This window comes from Callorhinus ursinus, unplaced genomic scaffold, assembly GCF_003265705.2.
Source record: "Callorhinus ursinus isolate GAN/ISIS: 27379988/994484 unplaced genomic scaffold, GSC_fseal_2.0 scaffold39, whole genome shotgun sequence".
NCBI classification, from domain to species: Eukaryota; Metazoa; Chordata; class Mammalia; order Carnivora; family Otariidae; genus Callorhinus; species Callorhinus ursinus.
Window position 1 is genome coordinate 6904634 of NW_027397101.1, and position 18502 is coordinate 6923135.

The 18502-nt window shown below is 40.8% G+C and overlaps 1 protein-coding gene across 4 annotated transcripts; it reads right to left on the reverse strand.

Annotated features, from left to right (window-relative positions):
* Nucleotides 1-4778: 4778 nt before the first annotated feature.
* Nucleotides 4779-14582, reverse strand: PRXL2C (peroxiredoxin like 2C). 4 transcript variants are annotated; one of them, XM_073880739.1, is made up of 6 exons: nt 14173-14582; nt 13678-13746; nt 12738-12791; nt 12473-12578; nt 8621-8662; nt 4779-6129 (listed from the first exon to the last, which is right to left on the reverse strand). In XM_073880739.1, exons 1-6 carry the CDS (start codon nt 14407-14409, stop codon nt 6002-6004), a joined length of 636 nt encoding a protein of 211 aa, XP_073736840.1. In that variant the 5' UTR covers nt 14410-14582; the 3' UTR covers nt 4779-6001. The 4 variants fall into 4 exon arrangements, with proteins under 4 accessions (XP_073736840.1, XP_025707440.1, XP_073736841.1 ...); XM_025851655.2 differs by having other exon boundaries at nt 8621-8752; nt 14173-14574; XM_073880740.1 differs by lacking the exon at nt 8621-8662.
* Nucleotides 14583-18502: the final 3920 nt, after the last annotated feature.

The window sequence follows — 18502 nt, forward strand, 5'->3', positions numbered from 1 at the left end:
TATTGTAAATAATGCTGCAATGTGCATGAAGGTGCAGATATCTTTTTGAGTTTGTGTTTTCATTTTTTTTTGGATAAATATTCAGAAGTGCAATTGCTGGATCTTATTGTAGCTCTACTTTCAATTTTTTGAAGAACCTCCATACTGTTTTCCATAGTAGCTACACCAATTACATTCTCACCAACAGTACTTGAGAGTTCCCTTTTCTCCACATCCTTGCCAGCAACACTTGTTATTTCTTGTCTTGTTTATTTTAGCCATTCTGACAGAGGTGAGGTGATACCTGATTGTGGTTTTGATTTGCATCTCCCTGATGATCAGTGATGTTGATCATCTCATCATATACCCGTTGTCCATCTGTTTGTCTTTGGAAAAATGCCTCCAATATAATGAGGTTCAAACTTACAACCTTGAGATCAAGAGTCACGTGCTCTACTGACAAGCCTGCCAGGTGCCCCTCCAATACTTTTTGTTTGGTTTTTTGCTTGTTTGCTTGTTTTAGCATCAGTTTCAGGGGTAGAATGTGATTCATCACTTGTATATAACACCCAGTGCTCATTATAACAAAGGTCTTCCTTAATGCCCATCACCCATTTACCCCACACTCCACCCACCTCCCCTCCAGCAGCCCTCAGTTTGTTCCTTAGTTAAGAGTCTCTTATGGTTTGCCTCCCTGTTTTTATCTTATTTTATTTTTCCTTCCCTTCCCCTATGTTCATCTGTTTTGTTTCTTAAATTCCACATATGAGCGAGATCATATGGTATGTCTTTCTCTGATTGATTTATTCACTTAGCATTATACTCTCTAGCTCCATTCATGTTGTTGCAAATGGCAAGATTTCATACTTTTTGATGGCTGAGTATATTCCATTGTGTATAGATACCACCTCTTTTTTATCCATTCATCAGTCAATGGACATTTGGGCTCTTTCCATAGTTTGGCTATTATGGATAGTGCTGCTATAAACATCGGGGTGCATGTGCCCCTTCAAATCACTGTTTTTGTATCATTTGGATAAATAACTAGTTGTGCAATTGCTGAGTCATAGGGTAGTTCTATTTTCAACTTTTTGAGAAGCCTCCATACTGTTTTCCAGAGTGGCTGCACCAGCTTGCATTCCCACCAACAGTGTAAGAGGATTTCCCTTTCTCTGCATCTTCACCAACATCTGTTGTTTCCTGACTTGTTAATCCTCCAATACATTTTCGAAAGCATTTTCTTTTGCTTTATGTTCCTCTTGTGTGGCACACAGCATTAATTCACAGGAGGCCCTCATACTTGCCAATACGGACATGGGCAACAAAATATCAAAATATGAGCTTATAGTCTAGAAAAATGGAGAGGAAAGTATACTGGTATAAGCAAAAAGAATGATGAATGTTGTGCTTATGATAGATATATGCATGTTCTTGGAATTTTGAAGCTATTCTTTATTTATATCAAGTTAGTAAATACATTCACATGTGGCATTTTAAGTCTTTAGGAGTCAACGTCTGGAAATGTAAGTGATTAGAAGTTGCTCTCAGAGTAAAGTTAAGTAACAGAGATGGAATGATTTCTAAAGAAATCTTAAAAATACTCTGAGTGCTTACCTATTTTTAAAAATGGCATATAAGAAGATTGGCGTAATATTAAAAATAATTTTCTAGAAACAAGTTTTATTTCCATAAGAGCTTTGATCAAATACCTCATCATGATGAATAAGGCTAATTACACTTGTGGTTCTTGTGAGCTGCTTTTAAAAATTCATGTGCAAACCTCCGAGCATTCCAATCTCCTGCCTTCCCCTCCAAGACATTCAAATCACTGTAAGGTTTTCTGCACCCTGCAAAGGGCTGTTTATCATTTACTACCTATTTTGTTAGCTGCCCTGATACTCTTCCTGCCCTCCTTAAATATATTCTGAATGATTAAAGGCAAAGATTCTGCTGTATCTGTCATTTAAATCTCCCATAATACCTAACACATAATTAGCCCTGTAAAACATCTTTTCCCTCATTATCAGACCACATCACCTGTAAGGCAGTACTGCAGCACAGATCCCAAACAAGAATGACACCCCTGTGTTGCTGTTCTAGGCGGGAACTGAATGTACAGCTTAGTAAAGCTACATGTTTTGAAGGTGTAAAAATTGCTTTTCCACTTCCTGTGTATAAATGTAAAATGGTCAGGGCACCTGGGTGGCTCAGTCAGTTAAGCGTCTGCCTTTGGCTCAGGTCGTAATCCCAGAGTCCTGGGATTGAGCCGAGAAGTGGGCTCCCTGCTCAACAGGGAGCCTGCTTCTCCCTCTCCCTCTGCCCTTCCCCACCTCCCCGCCCCCTACCCATCCCCCCACACCTCGTGCTCTCTGCTATCGCTCTGTCTCAAATAATCTTAAAAAAATAAAATAAAACAAATATATAAAATATTTATGCTGTAAAGGCAATTATTGGACAATAATATAAGGTACAACCCAATTAATACATCTACAAAACAGGCTATGATCTATTTATATGTGTGTATATGTGTGCGAATACAAAAGGTACAAAGAATGATGGATCAGATACCCATGTACCCAACTACATCACTTAAATTAAATTTTGCCAACCCAGCCAAACACCATTTCTGTACACTCTAATCACCTCTACCTTCATTCCCCCAAAGATATTCATTCTCCTTAATTTGCTATTTATCACTGCCTTGCCTTTCTTTAAAACTGTCAGACATATGTAGGTATCCTTAAACAGTATATACTTCTTAAAACTTTATGCCACAGGGACACCTGGGTGGCTCAGTTGGTTAAGTGTCTGCCTTCGGCTCGGGTCATAGGTCCTGGGATTGAGTCCCGCATCAGGCTCCTTGCTCAGTGGGGAGCCTACTTCTCCCTCTGCCTGCCACTCTTCCTGCTTGTGCTCTCTCTCACTCTCTTTGTCAGATAAATAAATAAAATCTTTAAAAAAAAAAAAAAAAGCAACGTCTTCCCATTTGTAAGATTTGTTTCCAGTCATATGATTTGCTAAAAGCTTCAAAATGATTGTTTTTGGCACACCATTCATTAAACTCTAAGATTTCCAACTTAAAAGAAATCAAAACATATAGGACCCATTTTAAAAAAATGTTCATTATCAGTGAGGACAACACAGGTCGATTTACAAAAGCAGTTCTTTAACACTTCAAACATTTCTAATGTCTGCTTAATGGTGGACAACATAGAAAGTCCAGGGTGTCATGCTTGTTTTTTTAAAAAAATATTATTCAGGGACACCTGGGTGGCTCAGTCAGTTAAGCATCAGACTCTTGATCTCGGCTCAAGTCTCAATCTCAAGGTTGTGAGATTGAGTCCTGTATGGGGCTCCCCATGGGGCATGGAGCTTACTTAAAAAAATTTTTACTCGGGCGCCTGGGTGGCTCAGATGGTTAAGCGTCTGCCTTCGGCTCAGGTCGAAGCCAAACGAGCCTGGGATTGAGTCCTGCATCAGGCTCCCTGCTCGGTGGGGAGCCTGCTTCTCCCTCTGCCTCTCTCTCTGTCTCTCATGAATAAATAAATAAAAAAAAATAAAAAAAAAATTTTTACTCAACATCAGCTCATAGATATTTTTTTCTTTGTTTATTGTATATACATGTTTAAAAATTGGTAAATTTTGTCAAAACTACAGTAAGATACGACTGCATGCCTATTAGAATGGCCATTATATTAAAAAAAAAATAATAGGGGCAGCTGGCTGGGTCAGTAGAGCATGAGATTTTTGATCTCCAGTTGTGAGTTTGAGCCCCATGTTGGATGTAGAGATTACTTAAAATAACAAACATCTAAAAAAAATATAGAAACAAGTTGGTGAGCATATGGATGGATCTGACTGTGGTGCAGCTGTAGCTCTTAGAAGCCCTAGGAAGTCTCAGGTCTCAGGCATAGGTCTTTATGTGGTGGTCTTAGTTTTAATTCTCTACTGCACAAGGCCTTTGAGTTGGCTAAGGAACATTCCTGGGATGAGGACAAACCTCAGAGCAACCAACAGCTTCAGGGCATGGTCATCAGCGTTGTTTCTACTTCTGCTTTTGGCCCTGGTGATTTCCTCACTTTCTTACTGAAAGTTCAGCTTAAAAAAAAGATGTTTCTTCTCTGTGGAATGGGCATGATGATGATGTCAATTCTATAGAGCTAATGTATGTTAAGCACTTGGAATACTACCTGGCAAATAATTAGCATGATGAAAGTGCTAGATACTATTCTTTGAATAGTATTGCTCTGTATTTATTGTAGGAAGGTTTTACAAAATTTTGAGTCTAGTACATTATTGGGTACAGAGCATGTTTATATATTTCACAGTGCCTATGAGAAATAATTTTTGTATTGGGGTGCCTGGGTAGCTCAGTCGGTTAGGCACCCAACTCTTGATTTCTGCTCAGGTCACAATTTTGGGGTTGTGCGATTGAGTCCCTCACCAGGCTCTGTGCTCAGGGCAGAATCTACTTGTCCCTCTCCCTCTCCTCCCTTCCCCCCAGCAAATAATAAATAAATACATACATACATACATACATAAAAATCTTTAAACAACAGAAATCTTTTTTTGTATTAAATATGTTTGTTTGGGTCAGCAATTTACCACTGCACTTTGTCTAACTGTTATCTCCCTGAAGCTACATAAAGAACATTTATGTATCTTAGGAAAATGTACTATACGTTTATAAATATATGAAGTTTTGTGTAAGCTATTATTCAGCAGTTGTAAGTCTAAAATCAGCAAAGGGATCTGGGTCACCAGTCCTTCCTTACTATAAAAAAATAGCACAAAATTGCTTAATTTTAAATTTCATGAGAAATTTCATTTTTATTGATTAAAAAATGATTGTTTATGTATATATACACAAACATACATTAAAATATGTGGATACTTGAAATATATTTGTGTGTGACCTCATATGCTTGATATAAAAGTTTGTAAGTTCAAAGCAGTATATACTTGCTAATAATTACCAACATTTTGCTCTTAACTGTACTTTTCATCAGAATTTCTTCACAACTATAAACCTATTAAGATTCTAGATAAATAGAAGATGACAATACACTAAATAAAAGCAATATGGCAACCAAACCAGTGTACATTTAAGTTACAAAGTTTTTTTTTTAGTTTAAACAATTCTTAAAATACTTTCAAAAAGCATACTGAAGCGTATTTTAAATACATATCTTAAATACATAAGACATTTTTTTCCCCTACTCCTCCCCACAGAAATCCTAGTGAAATGGGTAGTGGGTGTGTGGTACAAGGTGCTTTGGACACAGGCTATGCAGAAGGTTTGGTTTACCATATTTCCTCTGAGTAAAGCAGTGAGGATAGAAACATGGACAGCAGCCTATATAAATGCAACTTTGCGGAACTTGTTATGTAGGAATATATTCTTCATATAAATTTAAAGAATTTTTCCTGGCCAAAAAAATGAATCATGCTCATTATAGAATAGTTCGGAGATAAAGAAAAGCGTGGAAAAGAAAATAAAGACACCTGTAATCCTACCACATAGAGGTACCTACTGGCAATATTCTGGTGTGTTTCTTTCCTATATTTTTTCCTAAGCATACAAAAATATAAACATATAAAAATATGATTATATTATTTACAGAATTTGATATCCTGCTTTTTTCCTGGATAAAATGATGGTGAGTTGCTTACCTTTCCATTTATGTTCTTCAGAAGAATTTATTATTTTAATGGCCAACAGAAAGTTTCATTGAATGGATATACCATAATGCAAAATATAGAATGGTATTTCTACTTTTATAGCTTTTAAAGTTTTATATAAATAAAATTTTAAAAGCTATAGAATTATAAATATAGATCATATTTTTGACAACTAACGCCTCCCAGCATGCAATGACTGGTACGTGGTCTTTTCATGTTTTCATAACTCCTCAAAGGCTGGGACACGCCAACAAGTTAGACACTGCACAAGGACACCCAACTCTGAACATTTCAGGTCCTACCCCAAGGGTCCATTTGAAAGTGACAACAGTCTATGCCATTACACATGGATAACTGAAGGTCTGCTTGTAAAGTCCACATGCTGAACTCCTACAAGCTGTAAAACAGAGTTGATGGGTTTGTGATCCAACCTATTTTTATCACGGTGTATAAAATGGATGTTGTTACCTAGAAGAGAATAAAAGGCAAAGGTAGGCATATAGATTCATTAGATTTATTGCTTATTAGAGTCAAGGAATCTTTTAAACTTTTAATTAGTCTAAAGGGAAAAAATGACTGCCTGGAGTTCATAATATTCTCTATATAATGCCCTAATAATTTTTAATTAAGGTAATAAAGCATGACATGGATTAGGTTAAATAAGTGTGATACTTAATGTTTTATGAGATCCAAGGGGAAAGATTCTTAAATTATAACCTCTGTTAGGTTTTATTAGATGTAATTAAATAAAATATCCTGTCAAACAGACAGGCAGAATATGGAACTAGCATAAATATCAAGCTGGAAAATCACATCTGTTTCTTAAATTTAATAATGGAATAAATCACTTGCTTCAAAAAAAAAAAATTCACTACCAAACACTGATTTAATAGGTTATCAGCATTATAATCCTAGACCAAAAGAGGCTGAAAAATCAGGGCATTGAGACAGTGAGTTACAATACACTTAGACATCCACAATCCTTTTATCTGCTCAAATTAAAATGTCATAATTTATAGGTCTAGGGTCTTTGTTACTTTGATTCTTGGACTCAAGACCAGAATTCTAACTTAAAACATAAGATTAAGTAAATATTATAAGAGGCATGTTTTTGGGCACCTGGGTGGCTCAGTCGGTTAAGCATCTGCCTTTGGCTCAGGTCATGATCCCAGGGTCCTGGGATCAAGTCCTGCATCAGGCTCCTTGCTCAGTGGGGAGCCTGCTTCTCCCTCTGCCCGCCACTCCCCCTGCTCGTGCTGTCAAATTAATAAAATCTTTAAAAAAAGGAGGCATCAGTAATCTACAGTAATCACTGTAGATTTAATATCATAAATTGGCTTATTATCAAAAAGGCAAAATGCAATACAGGTTTAACCATGAAAGGTTTCTATAAATAAGTATACCCAGCTCTTTCCTTAGAGGAGCTACATTTCTTCCAGCAGGTAGTATCAAGATATTCTCCTTACATACTCCTCACTTACTCAATTATGTTCCCAACTTGGCACACAAATGATGCTGTGTGCTTGGTCACCCTTACACACCTGAACATGTGGTCAGATGCTGAGACATGGAGATTAGGGACTCAAAACGGGTCTGAAGATGGAAACAAGCCATCCAAAAATATGGCTCAAGGTCATTCAGGGCTAATCTAGAGGACTCATTCTCATAAAACAGGGCTTCTCTTTTTTTCTAGTCTAACTGGTATAAATTCACAAGAGAGGGAAAGAGATTAAATTACAGGTTTTAGTAGCTAAAGTGCTCCAGCTGCAGAAAGCCAAAACGCCATAATGCTTGGTCAAAAGCCTCCTTCTAAAGACTTTTAGACATGTGGAGTTTATTAAAGTAAATGTTAATTTTATAACTCCTAGAAGCTATGCTCGCTAATGTGGACAATTTTCAAGAGGAAGAAGAACCAAGAAAATCTATTTACAATTTAGTGATTTACACTGTGAAAGTGGCTGTCCCTGACTACAATACTTGACCATGGTAGAGATCTAACACTGAACCATTTAGCAGTGTGGAGCCAAAGAAATTTCAGGTGGCCCAAAGTGATCAATAAAGCTATTAAAACTATGTGGCTTATAGTAATTGTTACTGAATGAGCTGTCCCTGGAGCTGACTTGCTTTCTGACACTGAGCAAGTCTTCTAGCCTTGTTAGATATAAGTAACTAGATTGATTCTTCTATTGAGAAAAAAAAGAAAAAAAAGGGTCAACACTTTGTTCTATGTGGAAATGTTCACTTCCATGAACTTTTTTTTTTTAAAGATTTATTTATTTTAGAGAGAGAGCACTTGAGCGTGGGCAGAGGGGAAGGGAAAGAAACAGAGAGGATCTCGAGCAAACTCCCTGCTGAGTGCAGCCCATACAGGGCTCGATCTCATGACCCTGAGATCATGACCTGAGCTAAAATCAAGCATCTGACGCTTAACCAACTGAGCCACCTAGGTGTCCCTCTCTTCCATGAACTTTTTTTTTTAAAGATTTATTTATTTATTTTAGAGAGGTGGGGAGGGGCAGAAGGAGAGGGAGACAAGCAGACTCCCCGCTGAACATGGAGCCTGACACGGGGCTCAATCCCAGGACCCTGAGATCATGACCTGAGCTGAAATCAAGTATCTGGTGCACAAGTGGCTGACCCACCCAGGCGCCCCTCTTCCATGAACTTTTTAAACAGTTTTATAGACATATACAATTGACCAAACCACCACTGACTTTCCTATCCCAAATACCTGAAATCACTCAGGCACAGGATGATGGGCACATTACATGCAATAAACAGACGCCAAAATACACAGAAGCGTTTGAAAACAAAGGTGACCCCTATAAGCACAGAATTGTGACTGTTACAATGTCAAATTGCCATTTTTACCTGGTATCTATTTTATGAAGAAACTGTGGCCTCCTAACTTCTAAAAAGAACAAAAAGTGTGCCACTGGATCTGGGCTTTGACGCTTACCTGGACCTAAGATGAGGGTTCCACCTTGCTGGGCAGGGTCTCCTTGAAAATCAAAAAGAGGGCCAGTCACTGCCCTCCACAGGCTCCGAATGCTTCCTGAGAGTATATTTGATTTTATATGGGGGCTCTTTCCTGAAATATTGGGAATTGTCTTTAGATATTATCATTTTATATTCAATTAGATATCAGAAGATAATGTTAGTGCTTCTATAACACATTCTTTTTTTTGAGGTATAGTTGACACAACATACACTGCTGTATAATGTGGTGATGCCGCAGCTCTGTACTTGGGCTAGGCTCACTACAGGTGTAGCTGCCACCTGTCACCATACAAGGCTATTACAGTATCATTGACTGTAGTCCCTGTGCTGTGCCTTTCATCCCCGTGACTTACTCATTCCGTAACTGGAAGCTGGTATCTCCCACTCCCCTTCACCCATTTTTGCCCATCCCCCTTGAAATATTTTTTCTTGTGTTATCTTACTTCCAACTTGTCTTCTTTTCTTGCTTCAAACAAAGGTTTCTCAGCCTTTCCCTATTGACATTTTGGACCACGTAAGTCTTCATCCAGTGCAACGCAGGGTGGTTAGCAGCATCACTGTCCTGCATACCCACTAGATGCCGCAGTACCTTCACCATGTGATGACAAACCAAAAGTGTCTCCAGATAACACCAAATGTACCCTGCTTGAGAACTACTACTTTAAAGAAGTGATGATATACCCCAATCATCTGCCACAGAAAAATGTCCGCTACAGACTTCTCAAACTGACTGCTTTCCCCCACCATTTTTTTTTTAAAGATTTTAAGTAATCTCCATACCCAACATGGGGCTCCAACTCACAACCCCAAGATCAAGAGTCACATGCCGTACTGAGCCAGCCAGGTGCCCTTAATGCTTTCCCTTTTAATACATCATTTATCCTTTGTTTAATTTCTCACCTACTAATACGTAACTACACTCCTTTTCAAGAAACACTGTGGCACAGACCAGTATATGCTCCTCAAAACCCATTTCCTCTTTCTGGGCCCACAGATGAACTACATTTCCAGTCTTCCTAGCAGTTCGTTATGGCCATGTGACTATGTTCTAACCCATGAGTAAAATGATACGGGCCACTTCCCGGCCAGCTCCTTAAAACCTCTATGTTCCTTCTACATTCCTGGAAGCCCTGGGATGAAAATGACAGAGCCACAAGATGAAAGGGGCCTGGGTCCTTCCCCCCGGGGTCCCTGCTGTACTGCTGCTTGGAGGAAAGGCATCTGAATAGATACGCCATCTTGAAATTAAAAGAAGAACTAACCTCTCCCGTGCTGTGCCGCTGAGACTTGGGGAGCTGTCTGTGACAGCAGCTAATCCAGCGCCTCCCCAGCTCCCCTTGGCTGTCAGTTTTTCCATCTCCTTTCCCACATGGACTAATACTTCACTTCTGCTCCCTCTGAGCAAAGGGACCCACCCTCTTCACCCTTCTCGTAACTTATCTTTCCCCTATCCCTGCCTGTTACGTCTTGCTTCTGGCTTTTTATTTTGATGGTTATGCTGCCTTTAACCTGCCTGAATCCTTAGTATTTCCAGGTACCTATCATTTCCTTTCCTCTCTCTGACTCTTCTATTTCTTTCATGTTTCTATTATGATGGACATTTATCTCACCAAGAAACAAATACAGGCCCATTACCTTAGAAACATGAGTAAAAGACTAAATTTTACTGTTTTCTAGGATTCTATGTCTAAAATAAATATTCAGAAACCCAAACTATCTCTTCATGTCCAAAGAAGGGGTCATTTAATATTTCTGAAATTTCAGAAATTCAATTGAAGGAGATTCCATGACCTAAAATTTAACAATCTTTGCCACAAACACAATCTAATTCTGGAAATACAGTACTTTCACACAGGTCACAGGAGTTTAAAAGATTTGAATATACCTTCTCTAATAATTATAAGCATATATTTTGTTTAGAATTCAACTGTTTTCTTTGCAATTCTGTATTTTTATTGTGTGATGAACCGATGAACCATGAGGTGTTACTAAGGTGAAACTCACAGTTTAGATCTAAAGTGCTAAATGATAATCAACTCACACAGCTGGGACTGTTACAACACAGAAAACAGTCTACCAAGAGGTAAGGCTCACAATGTATACACTGCAATCTCCTATACCAAGGAGAAAAAGGAAAGAGCACACTCTGTGTTTATGCTAGCTCATCATTAGTTTTAATAAAGTTTAGGTTGCTTTCCTTAAACACATCAGTAAAGGGATACTTACTCATCCACGCTGGACACAGGACTATGACTTCATCACTTCAAATGCTAGTATGACACCCCCACTCCTCCAGAACAAATCCAAACTCCTTGGCATGTCACCCCAGACTCGGCCCGAATTAGCCACAACCTGTCCCTTGGCTCACACCAAGTCCCCAGTTGGCTAGACTCCAGCCTGACACAGGGACCTGCACTTGTCCAAGAGTCACAGTTTTTCATGCCTGTGTGCCTTTGCATGTGCTACTTTCGGTCAGCAGCACCCTTCCCCAGCCTCACTTCACCCAGCTAACTCCTTTAAGAGTGGGCTTAGATGACACCTCCTCTGTAAAGCCTTCAGAGATTCTTCTCTCCCCTCGTATTTCCGGCATAGGTATTCCTAGTACATGTTCTCTATTACAAGCCCTTAAATTGTATTGTAATCAGCTGTTTGCTTTTGTCTCCCAGAATAGAGTATGAGTTTTAGGATGGCAGGGAGCTGTTTTATCACTGTCCTCTTGGGAGCATCCAACCAAGTGGGGATTACAGACAGGAGCTCAACAATATTTGTTGAGAATGAATGATTTGAGTTTGAGTTCTCTCAACTGGCATTTCAGAAGCCATTCTTTCTACTTAATACAGAAACAGTTCACCTAAAGCTGACGAAGCTCTGTTAAATTACAAAGAACTGCATTAAAGGCAGGGAATGTGGACCACATAAAGACAAAACCTCAAACTCTTCAACTAACTCTGCTGTCTGGACACCTTAAGTGCACTGGTAGAGTACATGATAAGTACAAGGGGCTATTCAGGTACAATGAGGGAAGGAATAACTTCTGCAGGAGGGGCTTTTAAGAGCCCCTTTGAGTTGGGCTTCAAATGAAAACTAAGATTTCATCAATTAAAGAACATAGAGTATTCAAAGCCATGGTGTTGAGCTAAGAAAATATATTGACTCAAGCAATATTATTTTTCACTTAATTACGAAAGTAAAATGTACTCATTGTTAAAAATACAAAGGCCACTTTTCTAACTTCCATACCTTGGGGTAAGCATGGCAATATCTTTTAAAACCTTTTTTTTAAAGATTTTATTTATTTATTTATTTATTTATTTATTTGACAGAGAGAGACACAGCGAGAGAGGGAACACAAGCAGGGGGAGTGGGAGAGGGAGAAGCAGGCTTCCTGCCGAGCAGGGAGCCCGATGCGGGGGCTCGATCCCAGGACCCTGGGATCATGACCTGAGCTGAAGGCAGACGCTCAACGACTGAGCCACCCAGGCACCCCTAAAACCTTTTTTATTACACACACACACACACACACACACACACACACACACACACAGGTACTCCTGATCTTTATGAAAATGGTTTTTATTTCCACAAAAATAGAATCATACTAAAAACACTGTTCTGCAATTTGCTTTTTTCACTTATTTAGTACTTTGCAAATAGCCTTCTATGTCATTACACCCAGGAAATGAATCTTTGAGAGTCTGGAATCATAAAAAGCAGGCTGATTTGTGAATTTACCATTTGTTTCCCTATGCATACATACAGAAATGTGCAAATGCACCATTAGCGTTTTCTGATGAGACGTGTCATGTCTTACCTGAGGAGGCAATTTCTTCACCTCTTTTCATTCCCAATTTTTTATAAATTTCTCTCTCAGGATCAACATAGATTTCATGAGAATACCCAGTCAGTTTGCAGAAAGGCTAAAAAAAGATATTTGGATTTTGTATAAGTAAAAATGAGAGAAAAGTAATGATAACCTACCTTTATTTTAGCAAATTTAACCTACACTTAGTGGTTCAAATAAATAATTTTTATGTCTGAAATAGATTTGTTAGTTTCTCAGTTGCCGATATATTTACCTCGATATGATGGTAGGATGACTGTCCAATCACTATTAGGGTGACATCTGCTTCCTTTAGGAGAAAAAAGGGACAGGTACATATTACCAGAACTTACATATATTTTATAAAACTTCCCCTTGTCCAACTCTTTTGTTCCATTCTAATGCCACCTATAGGCTTCTAGAAGAATGGAATAAACAGCAAAATTGTGAGTCAAAGTAAAGCAATGTATGCTAAAATGTTCAGTTAATTCAGCTGATCTCTTGCTAAGAACTTCAAAAATGTAGTCAATAATTCTCAAAAAAATCTCTATGCTCCCCCCAAAGACGTACACTAAAAAAGAATAAAAATTATTGAAGTAGGGTTAATCAGTTTCATTTTTTCACATCCCAATTAATAAGGCCTGATGAAAACAGATCTTAGTTTTACAAAGGTTGCCCAATTCCTTCACTCAAAAGCTCACATGGGAACAAATGTATATGTGCCTGAAAAAGAACATATGTATGTGGTTATCACAGGAATGTGGAAGGCACATCCTAACAAATACAAATTTTAACCTTTAAGATATATTAGTATTTTCCTATAATGAACAACTATTTGGAGTGTTCTTATTAAAAAAATAAGGGAAATAAAATATTAATAATTTCTAGCATCCGTGCTTTTGGTCATTATGATTCAACATTTACAAATAGGTTACTAACATTGAAATTATTATAGTTAGTACGTTTATAAGCAGGCAGTAGCGAATAAAGTAGGACAGAAAGAGATCTCTAACGTCTCTTTTTTGAAGGTGTTGGAGAGATGTGTAGGAAGGTGATAATCAGGGTTTGCGAGGGTCTGTTCTGGAGAGGTACAGAACTCTGCACCTCATCCCACCGGGCTTCTTAGAAATGACAGGTGACTTTCACAAGGTCGCCCTGAAGCAGGGCACGCCGCTGCTCACTCTCAGGAAACTTACTTGTAAAAAACTCTTGGGGATTTTGGCCAGATCTTCTACGTATTCCTTGCAAATGTAACACAGGAAATGCTGAAATCCCAACACGACAAAAAGGACAAGTTAGCGACTAATACCCTCAGGGTTCATTAAAGACCAAGTACTTCGTTACGCGTGACGCTAATTAATGCCACTCACAGCGGGTAGAAAAAGGCGCGAAGGGTGCCCGAGATGCGTTAAAATTGGGCCACTCCCTTAGGCCTCCTCGTTTGCTGGGAAAATGGACTTGGCTTGGCGGGCTGTTTTTCCATTCCTATTAAAGGAAGCGAGAGGAGCTGTTCGCATTCCGGAAGCCTCTAGTGGAAGGCAATGGGAAGGGCCAGGCCCAGCTGGACCGCACTCTCGGGCCTTGGGCCTTCGAAGGACCCAATGTCCCCCTAGCCGAAGCTGTAGAAGCAACCTCCATCCCAGCCTGCCGGCAGAGTCCCTACTCCGGGCCGCCCCGCTGCCCGCGCTCACCCGCACGAAGACTACGACAGCCCGACGCTCCCGAAACAGCGCGCCGAACGGCACCTGCCTCCCGGAGGCGTCCAGCACAGGCAGCTCGGCTACCGCTGCGGCCAGGAGCTGCCCGCGCTCGGGGCCGCTCGGGACTGCGGCTGGGGCGGCGCGGCCGCTGACCTGCCGCGTAACCGGGCCGAGGGCGGGGTCGGCCACAGCGCCCTGCATCTGCCTGCCCAGGTTCGCGTCCACCATGCCCAAGCCGACCGCACAGGTTAGACGAACCGGGTCGCGGCTGAGCTGGGCTCACGGGGCGGGGCAATCCGGGAGGAGCACGGCGCGCAGGGCGGGGCGGAACGGAGGGCGGAGCTGCGTGCCACCCAGAGCCTGAGCCCCTCTGGCTGAGTCAGAAAACGGTCCCTACAGGCCCAGGCGAGCTCCGTCGTGGCGGGGCGGGGCGGGGCGGGGCGAAATCTGGGCGGGGCGCCACCCGGGAGGGGCGGAGCAGAATGCGGGTGGGGCGGGGCGCCACCCGGGAGGGGCGGGACGGAGCGCAGGGCGGAGCACAAGGCAGGGAGCCGCGCGGTGTTCGGTCCCGAGGGGCGCTCGGTCCGCGTGCTGGCAGACGGGGCTGTGCGGGGATTGGACCGGGCACACCCAGCCGCCTGGAGGTTAGGTTCCGCTGGTCGCCGTGCGCAGGCAAGCGCAAACTGCCCGCGCGTTTTCTGACTCAGCCTCCTGGGTAGGGAGAGGCAGACGGGTCCCAGGTGAGAAAAGGTTGTTTAGGAAGGAAGCAGGCCCCTCCCTCCATAGCTGCCTGGGCCCAAGTTACTTACCGATGATTCTACAGAAACAGTTACCAACTTAAAGAATTTTCTACTCAGAACAACCAAATCAATGATCCAACAGATTTGTACTATTTTACTTCTATTTTGTTTTTAACCCATCCCCTCCTTAGTTCTGGTGTTTTGTTTGAGGTAACATTAATATACAATGTAATGAACATATCTTACGTGTAAAATTAAATTTTATTTTTATTTTTTTAAGGCTTTTTTTTTTTCGGGGGGTCGGGCTCTAGCTCTGGGTGGCACAATCGGTTAAGCACGTTGGACTCTTGGTTTTTGCTGAGGTCCTGATCTCAGGGTGGTGAGCTTGAGCCCCTCCCTCATCAGCTCCCCCTGAGCAGAGAGTCTGCTTAGGACTCTCGCTCCCTCTCCCTCTGCCTCTCCCACTGGAGCGTGTAAGCATTCTCTCTCTCTCTCAAATAAATAAATGAAATCTTTAAGAAAAAGAAAAGACTTTTTTAAAAGTAGTCTCCACCCCCAGCACCATGCAGGGCTTGAACTCACCAACCCCAGACTTGAGCTGAAATCAAGAGTTAGAGGCTTAATTGATTGAGCCACCCAGGAGCTCCGAGTTAAATTTTTTAAAAATAAATGTTGTGGTGCCGGGGTGGCTCAGTTGGTTAAGTGACTGACTTCGACTCAGATCATGATCCCGGGGTCCTGAGATCGAGTCCCACGTGGGCTCCCCCTGCTCTGTGGGGAGTCAGCCTCTCCCTCGCCTTTGCCTGCCATTCCCCTTGCTTGTGCTCTCGAGCGCTCTCTCTCTGTCAAAAAAATAAATAAAATAAATAATTTTTAATTTAAAAATTTCTAACATTTTATCATGGACATTTTACTTTTTTATTTAAAAATTTTCTTTCCTCCTGAATTGGGAAATGATCAAAACATAAGTCATTAACATAATTTGATGTATAATTATTAAACATAAAAAGCAAAATTATCTTTGACATTTATTTCTTAAGGACATGAATGGGCTTTTTCCCCCAATTCTTGTATCTGTGAATAAATATTACTCATTTTGCCAATAGAACTCTGCTCAGTATGAATGATGCCACTGTAAGATTTAAAATACATGCCTCTTGATTTATGTTTATGCATTTCTGTTGAGTATATGCCCAGGAGAATAATGAATGGATCATTGGATGTGCATTTTTTTTACCTTGATTGAGCAAGGAGTTTTTATTTTTCATTTTTATTTTTTATTGTTTTTAATTTTAATTCCAGTATAGTTAACATACAGTGTTATATTAGTTTCAGGTGTACATATCATGGACATTTTAAAACATGCCCCCGAATTGAAAGAATTGTACAATGAACACTCCTGTATTGACCAGTTAGTTTCTACCGATAATTTTTACTCTGTCATTTTTCCATGCATTTCTCCACAGTTGAATGAGTTTTTCCTGATTGTCCACCTCTGTTATTCACACCCCTATGAAAATATGGAACATTTTCATCACTGGAGAAAACTCCTTTAGTTCCACTCTGTGTGTGTGTGTGTGTGTGTGTGTCTGTGTGTATGTGTGTGTGTGTGTGTGTGAGAGAGAGAGAGAGAGAGAGACAGTGATTTAAATATTTTTGTATTAAGTCTTGGAACAAGGTGGGATTGCAGCAGTTTGTGGAATTATCACAGACAACAAAAAGCTAAGATGCATAATTTCAACCTCTTTGTGCAGGACAACCAAATTTTTTATTACTAATTTTTGTATTTGAGTGTTGTATTGGCACACAACGTTGCATTCGTTTCAGGTGTACAACATAGTGATTCAACACGTTTAAACGTGCTATGTTCACCACGAGTGTAGCTACCATCTGTCACCATACAACACTATTATAATATCATTGACTGTATTCCTTATGCTGTGCCTTTTATTCCTGTGACTGATTCATTTCATAGCTGGAAACCTGTATCTCCCGCCCCTTCACCCATTTTGCTCACCTACTCCCTACCCTCTCTGGCAACAATGAGTTTGTTCTCTGTGTTTATAGGTCCGATTCTGCTTTTTTATTTGCCTAATTGTTTTATTTTCTTTTAGACTCCACATATGAATGAAATCATATGGTATTTGTCTTAGTCTCATTTCATTTAGCGTAATACTCTTTATGTGTGTTGTCATAAATGTCACGATCTCGTCCTTTCTTATGGCTGCATAGTATTCCTGTGTGCGCGCACATGCGCGCGCACACACCTTATCTTCCTTATCCATTTGCCTACTGATGAACTCTTCGGTTACTTCCAACCTCAGTTCCACTTCTGTTTTGTTTTTTTTTAAGATTTATTTATTTATTTTAGAGGGGGGAAGAGGCAGAGGAAGAGAGAGAGAGAGAATCTCATGCAGACTCTCTGCTGAGCATGGACCACCACCGCCACCACCCCCCTCCCGTCCCCCCCCCTCCCATGCAGGGCTCCATCTCTTGAACATGGGATCATGACCTGAGCTGAAATCAAGAGTTGTATGCTTAACCACTCAGTTCCACTTTTCAAGAATCAGTAAAATAAACGTATTTTAGGGGCACCTGGATGGCTCAGTCGTTGAGCCTCTGACTCTTGATCTCAGCTCAGGTCTTGATCTCTGGGTTGTGAGGTCAAGCCCCATGTTGGGCTCCATGCTGGGTGTGGAGCCTACTTAAAATAAATAACCTATTTTAGAAATGTACTAGAGTGTTTCAAGAGTCTTCCCCCTCCCCCAGATTTTTTTTTGTTTTTAAGATTTTATTTATTTATTTGAGAGAGAGACAGGAAGAGAGCATGAGCAGGGTGGAGGGGCACAGGGAGAGAGAGAGAGAGAAGCAGACTTTCCACTGAGCGGGGAGCCCGATGCAGGCCAATCCCAGGACCCTGGGATCATGACCTGAGTGGAAGGCAGATGCTTAACCAACTGAGCCACCCAGGCGCCCCTCCCCCAGATGTTTTTTAACTAAAGCTATTTGCCAGACTCCTCAAGTGAGATAACCCATCTGTGTGTGTAAAAGGTGGCCTGGGAGGGACAGTGGAGTTTTGTAGAAGTCTCTACCAGTGTGAAAATGAGTAAAGGACACCTCGTTTAAAATGAAGCCCTGAAAGGAAAGCTTTCATGCAAGTACCACTCCTGGCAGCCCATATAACCAGCAGGAGGAAGGAAGATACTTTTCACATCCTGCTTTTAAGACATAGGAAGATCCCTCTCTGCCCCAGCAATGTGCTAACCACTGCTTGCAACCAATGACAAACCTCAAATTCTTCTACAGTGAACTTTTGTTCAAAACAAACCTCCCAAATTTTCCCTAAAACCTAATAAAAATTGAACTTCCCTTTGTTTCTTTACACTTGCCTGTGGTTTGCCATAGTTTGTCCCAACTTGCAGTTCCTCTGCTATTGCCAAGTAAACTCGTTTTGCTGGTAAAATAACTGGTGGTTTTATTTTGAGATTGATGCCAGGTAGTCTTTTAGGCATGCTTCTAGTTCCACCTTAATTTCTCCTAAGGCAGGCTGCAGGCAGGCAGGCATAGGGGAAATTAGGAAT